Below are 7755 nucleotides of genomic sequence, written 5' to 3' on the forward strand. Positions count from 1 at the left end.
CTTGGTGGGATCAACCAAATATGAGTTAACCGGAATTTATCTCATCCTAATCACTGACGCTGAATCAGTTAGTTTTATTCAGGTAAATTAAAATATTTTACGATGCGTAAGTAGAATACTTTTATTCGTGAAACGAATTAAACTGAGTGTTTATGTTCAAATAAGTAGTGATTATCATAATTAACATAGATTATGAGCCTAAAGCATAGTATTTTTGTTGTAATGGCTTTAATGTTTCTAATCATTGATATTTGTTTTTTTTAGGACATGTTTAACTAATTCGGGAAACAAATTACTCCTAGATTCTAATTGAGTTGGTTAGTAAAAATAATTTGGGGAAAGAAAACAAGTGAGCTTATTATATTTACTTACAAGAAAAATCCGGGTCGCTACCAGACCCGTCGGTGAGAAGCGGGTTTGAACACACGTATTCGGTTTACGAATCTGAGATTAGGCAGAGAAAATAAAAATGTCTTTTTTAATTTCGCTCTCCTCTTAGATCCGTTTTTCCTCTTTTCCCACTTTGGGCTGTTTAAGCAAAAAATTAAAAAAAAAAAAACCATGGCTTCTCGCTGTGAGCTACTTCTGATCTGTGTGTTCTCACTCTTGTTTGCTCTTACTCAATCCAAGACGTTGAAGCGAGATGGTAAGTTCTGCTTTTTTATCACCGTCTGGTTTTGTATCTATGGGTTGAGATCTTTCATCGATCGATTGATATTTTTTTTTTTTTTATAGCTCTTCACGTATTTGGAAGATACCCATTATCAAGATTTGTTCTATCTCTTATCAATTTTCATGATTTAGCACGAAAGTTCGATTCTTTTCTCTTTTCCATCTTTCTAATCTGAGCTGAGCTTAGCTCAAATGTAGAGAGAATTATGTGTGAACAATGATTAGATCTGATAATAATTGTTATAGTCTCAGTGATTTGGTTCTTTCTCTGCTTCAAGGTGTAGTTAGATACTACTGTATCTTATATAAGCTCATCCTCAAAGTTAATTTCTGTTTCATCCTCTGCACAGTGAAAGCTTTGAATGAAATCAAAGCCTCTTTGGGATGGAGAGTGGTGTATTCATGGGTCGGTGATGATCCTTGTGGAGATGGAGACCTTCCACCTTGGTCTGGTGTCACCTGTTCTACACAAGGAGACTATAGGGTTGTCACTGAGTTGTATGTTCTTGTTTCTTCTCACCTCTGTGTTTTCTTCTGTATCATCAACCTGATTTGCTTCTATGAACTTAACTTACCTGGTCTGTCTGATTTTGCAGAGAAGTTTATGCCGTTTCGATTGTTGGACCTTTCCCCATTGCAGTAACTAATCTTTTGGATTTGACTAGACTGTAAGTTACTTTCTAAAACCTTTGAAATGAGTGATTAGGTAGATCTATGTGACAACTCTTTGAAATAGCTATCTGCGACCTAGTTTTGTGATTGTTGTGGATTGCCTAGGAATTCTATAGAGCGTTACTGTTTGAGAGGGTAAAATTGAAGATGTTTTTTTTTTTTGTTTGGTTTTTCAGGGATCTGCATAACAACAAGTTGACTGGTCCAATCCCTCCACAAATTGGAAGACTGAAACGGCTGAAAGTACTGTATGTTCCTTGTGCTCTTACGAATAGATTGTTAATTTACTGTCTTTTTCATTTTATCTCAATACACTGCTCTGGGAAACAGTATCCAGATTTCTTCACAAACACAGCTTTGAACTGTGAAATTTATGTGACTGGATTGTGTAAGTTGTATCATCATATCATGCTCATGTTCCCAAATACTTCACCTAACCATTCACTCTGTTCTTACCTTTAGAAACTTGAGGTGGAATAAACTACAAGATGTGATTCCCCCCGAGATTGGAGAGCTGAAGAAACTAACCCATTTGTGAGTACCTCTGTGTTTCTTTGTTAGCTTCTAATGGTTGGCCATCCATCTGTTTCCAAATTAATCATGTTGTCTTTTGTATCTTAAAGGTACTTGAGCTTCAATAGCTTCAAGGGAGAAATTCCGAAGGAACTGGCTGCTCTTCCCGAGCTTCGGTATCTATATCTTCAAGAAAACCGTCTCATTGGTAGAATCCCTGCAGAACTGGGCACGCTGCAAAACCTCCGCCACCTGTAATCACCAAACACCATCTTCTACGTATAGTTTGTGTCTTTTACCATTACTTACCTTTGACTTTACTGAGACCTGGTTTGGGGTGTGTCCCATTATTTTCCAGAGATGTTGGTAACAACCATTTGGTTGGAACTATTCGGGAGCTCATCCGTTTTGATGGAAGTTTCCCATCTCTTCGCAACTTGTAAGCATCCCTTCAGGATCCGCCCATGGGTTCTCTCTTTCATTTTGATCTAATGTATTATATACAAAGAATTCCCTTTTAAAAATCTCGATTTCTTTAGGTACTTGAACAATAACTATTTGAGTGGAGGGATCCCTGCTCAACTGTCAAATCTGACAAACTTAGAGATTGTGTAAGAGCATTCTACACTGCACAATAACTCAATGATTTAGTTGGGAGGTCTCTGATCTCCGTTTAATTTGTTTTGCAGGTACCTGTCCTACAACAAATTTATAGGGAACATTCCTTTTGCAATTGCTCATATTCCTAAACTGACATACTTGTAAGTCTTTGTGATAGATTGCTGAACTTTCTCTCTGTCTCTGATTTGCTTACTATCTAAGAGGAAACATGCATTCTCATGGGATCATGAATGTTGATGAAACTAGGTACCTTGACCACAACCAATTTAGCGGGAGAATCCCAGATGCATTCTACAAGCATCCATTCCTCAAAGAAATGTGAGTTCTCACCTAATATTTGAATGGTACAACAAAGCTTTCAACAATATAAGAATTTGAACTATGTGAAACAGTTATGTGTGAAATCTATCTGGATGAGTTTCAGATGAGTGATTCTGCGGAAAAGTTGAAGGTTTTCTTACGTAAATATCCACTCTGACAATTGGAGATCTGATTCGATGTTGTAGGTACATTGAAGGCAACATGTTCAAAGCAGGCGTGAACCCAATTGGTACCCACAAAGTTCTAGAAGTTTCTGATGCCGATTTTGCCGTGTGATCGGATAGAAGATTCTAGAAGGTTCTCGAGAAAACGTCTCAGAGAACTACCTAGAAATGGCTCCAATTTAGTCCGCTCCACTATTATTATTTTTTGTATGGTCTGTTGATTTTTGAAAGTGAAAAGAAAGCAAGACTACAAGTTTTTATCTCTATATTGTATAGTTAGACACATTCCACTAATCTATATTTCTCCTTAATCAAATGATTTGATTGGAATAATACAATTGAAGTGTTACATTAATACATACAATTGCCAAGAAATTTACAGTCTCTTCTTTATTTTCCTTTTTCTTTTGGGACCAAATAGTGTTCTTCAGTGTTTGAATTTTACCAATAAAAATTCTCTTCAAGAACAGGCAGGAGCATCAAAGGTAGGTAACACTATGAATGATATCGACAACGGATTGACATAAACCGGTGATTTCACGCCGTGCCGGACTGGCTTAAGGTCTGGGATATCTCCTGTGGCTGTAGGTACCAAAGGGTCACCGTTCAAGAGCATTATCTTGCTGCGCAAAACACCATCTTGTGGACTCAAGTGATACTCTTCTCTGTTCAAATATCCATCAGAAGCTTTGTTTCCGACCCAAGACACCTTGCTCTTGATTGTTTCCAACAAGGATTTCCTCTTCATCGATTCTGCTTGCAAAACAACCTTCACGCCGTTGCTGACTCCGACTGTAAACGTTGTTTGCTTACTCAGATTAATCAGAAGAAGCGTTATACCCGTCTGTAATGATAGATTTCAGCAGTTACAAAACCGAAACTAGAGGATGATTTAGGGACAGAGAGAAAAAGATGTATACACTCACTCTTCCTTTGGAGCAATGAACGTAGGCTCGTAGATACTCCGAGGCATTTGTCTGAACCTCGAGAACGCCTTTACCCATCAAACGATGCCAAAGAAGCGCGCTGGTCAAAATTTTCGAGATCAAGAAGTGAATGTTATGACTCGCCTAAAGCAATTATGTTGGTTTTGGAGTTATGGTTTATGGTTGATGTACTTGCCTGTAGTAATCTGGATTGGGAACAAACGTTTCCTTTTCGAGCAGACCGTAGAATCCTCCGACCAAAGCTTGTCTGCAGTATACTTTGGTGTTATGCTTCGCGGACATACCAAGCTGATCCAAGTACCTTAGGATCAGAGTTCGTTTTGTCAGTTAAAGAACCGAGAAAATATAGAATGTGAATTTTTGGTTCTGTCTTACCAGAAGCTGTTAATGAATGTCTCTGAAACCTGACGGCCACCACTGTTAAAGGCTCCACCGGCTTCTCCAACCCAAGCAGCAGCCCAAGGTCCATGTTCTTGGATTGTTCGGTTCACATTCGCGAATGTCCCCGAAACCCCGCTCAAGTAATTTGGATCTAGTATCCTATTCACTAGCTTAGGATCATTCCCTGCAACACTCGGTTCAATATAAAACTCATCATTGTGTAGGAATGCTACAAAGACTGATTTATTTTCTTATGCAGACCTGGACCAAGATTGTATATATGATGAGTCACGACATCAAGAACACCGGGTCCAGAGAGCCGAAGAAGCTCTGAGTACCATTTTTCTTCATAGAATCCACCTGGAGCTACAACCAAAGGTTTGGTCTGAGAATCCTTGTAAACGTTCTTGATTACATCTTTCAGTACAATCAAGTCTTTCCCATAAAGCTCTACACTCACGCTAGCACCAATCCCACTTCCACTAAGCTCATTACCTAGTCAAGACTCAAGAACAAGAAAGAAAGAACACTAACGTGAGGATCCAACATCAGAAGTGTGAAGGGACAAACACTACTTGGTTTTGGAGTTGTAATTAAGCACATAGCCAAAAGACCGAGCAGAGGGGAAGAAAAGAGAGATCTAGCAGTTCTATTTACCAAACTCCCACGAGTCTATAGCATAACCCTTTGAGACTGTGTAGTTCATGAAATCCTGAGTGTTAATATGATCCCAATCCCCTCCCCACGCGTTTCCGCTGAGTTTATCTCTCCCATACAGAGCGTTCAAACCGAAAGTCACAATAGCTCTGCGGAATTATAGTAAAGAGTTAGTTCATAGTGGGAATGTGGGATAGGCCACATAGAACCACCATATATAGTAATGAAGGATGACATGCTTACCCGGTTCCGTTGAAGAAATGGTTAAGTTCGTCCCAGCGCTTCATATACAAACATCCTTTAGAGAATCCGAACAAACCGTCGTCAGTCTTCTTGAACTGAGTGCAAGGAGTCTTCAAGTCTCCTACGTCGTAAATCACTTGATCTTGCAAGGAACCACCTATTCTTATCCTCAACGTCCTAAAAGCTAACAACAATCAGAAGATATATCAGTGAAGAAAAGTCTTTAAGAGAATCGAATATCGGTTTGTGATAGAGAGGTCACAAACCTTGAATAGCTTTAGCAAGAAGAGGAGAAGATAAGTTCTGAGATCATTCAAAACATTAAAGAAAGAAGAGTTTACTTTTTAGCCAAAAGATGAAGTGATTAGTTTTTAAGGGGTCCAAAAGCTCAAAGGTGTTTTTATATATACCAAATTGATGAGAGAGGCGTAAGCCCAAGGACACTGATCATAGTTGCATTTTTCAGGTGGCCACCAATCAAGCGTTGCGCAGACAAAGTTGTCATCAGTCTCAGCGATTCGACGTGCACCGTCTATAACCATGATGGCTCGTTCCATGTTGGCGCTAGCAAAAGTAACGAGAAGTAGAAGCATACAACTCAAGAGCACAACATTGTAGCCCATTTTACTGGTTTGTTTGAGCCTCACGCTTTGATTATGTTTTGATCTGTAAGAGAAGCCAGTTGAGAAATGGTAAAGTACTGTTACAAGAAAATGGAAAAATATAGCCAAGATAAAATACAGAAAAGGAAGAATACAACTCAAGCCAAATGATTAGAAGGATCTAGAAGATCCTAATGATCAAAGAAGATATTCTAAATATATTATAGATATTTGTTATATTATATGATTCTATTAGTTAGATAATTATGTTAATTCATTAATTCCCTATATAAATGTATCTCTATGTACATTCATTCTCATGAGAGTAAATATTGATTCTTCCATTCCTAAACTCTCTTCACATTCTATCAATAAACTCATTCAAATTTTAAAGTTGAAAAGTGAACATTTGTTAGCATTTGAAAATTGTATATGTGAATATGTTGTATTTTTTTTTTCCGAAGAATATGTTGTATTATATGTGTGATACTTTACCGTGAACTAGCAAAAATTAATTGTTAATATTGGTATATTTTTAATGACTACAGTAAGATTTAACCAATACTTAATTCAAAATATTGTTGTCAGGACTCACTCAGAGGCACGCATGGCAAAAGAGCATTACTTTAGTTGACCTTTTTGGGTGATATAATCATTACTAATATTTAATTTTCAATAAAGAAATAGTCTCTGAAACTTTAAAAAGAATTTTATTTCTGGGTTTGGAATAAGACAAAACACAAAACGCAAGTTAGTCTATTAATGAAGACGATGGCACAAGTCAATATCAAGTCAACCACGTAATTTTCTAACTTTTAATCTCTTAGTTAAACTTCATCATAATTAAATCAGTTTCATGTAATCTCTAGATATAATTAAAAAAAAAATCTGGAGCTTGTAAGAGAGATACTGTATGATTAATTTGATTGAGATATATAGAGCAAAATCAAACTAAACTCAGAATAGAAACTGACCTTTAAAATCCAGCATCCATGGAGAGAAACAAAAAGCCAAGTCTGAAGTAAAAAAAAAAGGAGACTTTGATTAGTGGCTGGGGGAACTCAAAAGCAGAGAGAGGGGAGATGTTTTTTTTTTTTTTTTTTTGTTGTTCTTGGCGTTGGCAACACTTCATTAGAGAGATTAGATAGAAAGAGTCTCTCTAATTATCGCATCTTCTTCTTTAAAGTTCGTTTATTAATAAAATCGTGATCGGTCTGGTTAAACCGTTTCTACCAAATCCGAAAGTGTACCAGATTTTAATTTAGTGCGAATTAATAGAGATACCGGTTACAAGTTACAAACAAAATAACAGAGCAGCAACGAACCACATACGACAAGTCAACAACAAAACGTTACATAGTTTGAAACCACCCAAATCAAGATCAAGGAGATAAGTAGGAGCCTCTGGCTGTGGGTGGAAGGTATCTTTGAGCAGCTCTTGAGAGAGGATCCAGTCTACACCGGTCTACATGATCTTTATATCCACCACACATCCAACGCCCAGAGGTGGACGGATCTAATCGAAGTCCCAAAAGTTCCAAGGACCAATGACTTGGTTATATTACACGCCCATAATAAAAATAAATAAACTAGCTAATACTTAAGCGCCCCGATTGGTAAAAGCTTTTAAGACCATATCTTTAGTGGAGGAATGATGAAACATTTCTCAGATAATTAAGAAAATCTATTTTTATTACATATTTTTCTTTTACATTTATTTTTGAACATGTGTACCATTAATCATTTGACATCAGTCTAAATATAGACTGATAAACTACCACAAGCAATTATTCTTTTTCTTTTCTGTTCTCTCTTCTTTTTATTATTTTTTTATTAAAAGCATTTACATGAGCAACCTCAATGGGCTGCCCTAAGACTTTAAAATCATTTAAAAGTCTTAAAAGCATTTTATTTGCCAATCATAACTTTTTTTTAAAAAGTTTTTACAGCTACTTTAATTTT

General features: G+C 36.9%; 2 protein-coding genes across 3 annotated transcripts; one reads left to right on the top strand and one right to left on the bottom strand.

Annotated features, from left to right (window-relative positions):
* Nucleotides 1-264: 264 nt before the first annotated feature.
* Nucleotides 265-3338, top strand: LOC104726712 (uncharacterized). The gene is made up of 11 exons (XM_010445637.3): nucleotides 265-646; nucleotides 1023-1170; nucleotides 1269-1340; nucleotides 1521-1592; nucleotides 1807-1878; nucleotides 1968-2111; nucleotides 2216-2296; nucleotides 2397-2468; nucleotides 2547-2618; nucleotides 2725-2796; nucleotides 2985-3338. The coding sequence occupies exons 1-11, from the start codon at nucleotides 562-564 to the stop codon at nucleotides 3073-3075; spliced, it is 981 nt and encodes a 326-aa protein (XP_010443939.1). The 5' UTR covers nucleotides 265-561; the 3' UTR covers nucleotides 3076-3338.
* LOC104726711 (heparanase-like protein 2) lies at nucleotides 3264-7151 on the bottom strand. 2 transcript variants are annotated; one of them, XM_010445636.3, is made up of 10 exons: nucleotides 6768-7151; nucleotides 5602-5857; nucleotides 5458-5494; nucleotides 5192-5375; nucleotides 4949-5097; nucleotides 4553-4786; nucleotides 4286-4475; nucleotides 4086-4211; nucleotides 3890-3989; nucleotides 3264-3807 (listed from the first exon to the last, which is right to left on the bottom strand). In XM_010445636.3, the coding sequence occupies exons 2-10, from the start codon at nucleotides 5812-5814 to the stop codon at nucleotides 3424-3426; spliced, it is 1617 nt and encodes a 538-aa protein (XP_010443938.2). In that variant the 5' UTR covers nucleotides 5815-5857; nucleotides 6768-7151; the 3' UTR covers nucleotides 3264-3423. The 2 variants fall into 2 exon arrangements, with proteins under 2 accessions (XP_010443938.2, XP_087329265.1); XM_087473139.1 differs by lacking the exon at nucleotides 5458-5494 and having other exon boundaries at nucleotides 6768-6915.
* Between the last annotated feature and the right edge of the window lie 604 nt (nucleotides 7152-7755).

This window comes from Camelina sativa, chromosome 11 (genome assembly GCF_030686135.1).
Source record: "Camelina sativa cultivar CO46 ecotype springtype chromosome 11, ASM3068613v1".
Taxonomy (NCBI): domain Eukaryota; kingdom Viridiplantae; phylum Streptophyta; class Magnoliopsida; order Brassicales; family Brassicaceae; genus Camelina; species Camelina sativa.

What these genes read in the sequence shown, in the direction of transcription:
- LOC104726712 (XM_010445637.3), top strand. Translation starts at nt 562, where the DNA reads ATGGCTTCTCGCTGTGAGCTACTTCTGATCTGTGTGTTCTCACTCTTG. An exon ending in TATAGGGTTGTCACTGAGTT is followed by an intron (nt 1,171 to 1,268) that starts GTATGTTCTTGT and finishes CTGATTTTGCAG; the next exon opens with AGAAGTTTATGCCGTTTCGA. An exon ending in CTGACAAACTTAGAGATTGT is followed by an intron (nt 2,469 to 2,546) that starts GTAAGAGCATTC and finishes TTTGTTTTGCAG; the next exon opens with GTACCTGTCCTACAACAAAT.
- LOC104726711 (XM_010445636.3), bottom strand. Translation starts at nt 5,814, where the DNA reads ATGGGCTACAATGTTGTGCTCTTGAGTTGTATGCTTCTACTTCTCGTT. An exon ending in TCTTGCTAAAGCTATTCAAG is followed by an intron (nt 5,376 to 5,457) that starts GTTTGTGACCTC and finishes GATTGTTGTTAG; the next exon opens with CTTTTAGGACGTTGAGGATA. An exon ending in ACATTCATTAACAGCTTCTG is followed by an intron (nt 4,212 to 4,285) that starts GTAAGACAGAAC and finishes TCTGATCCTAAG; the next exon opens with GTACTTGGATCAGCTTGGTA.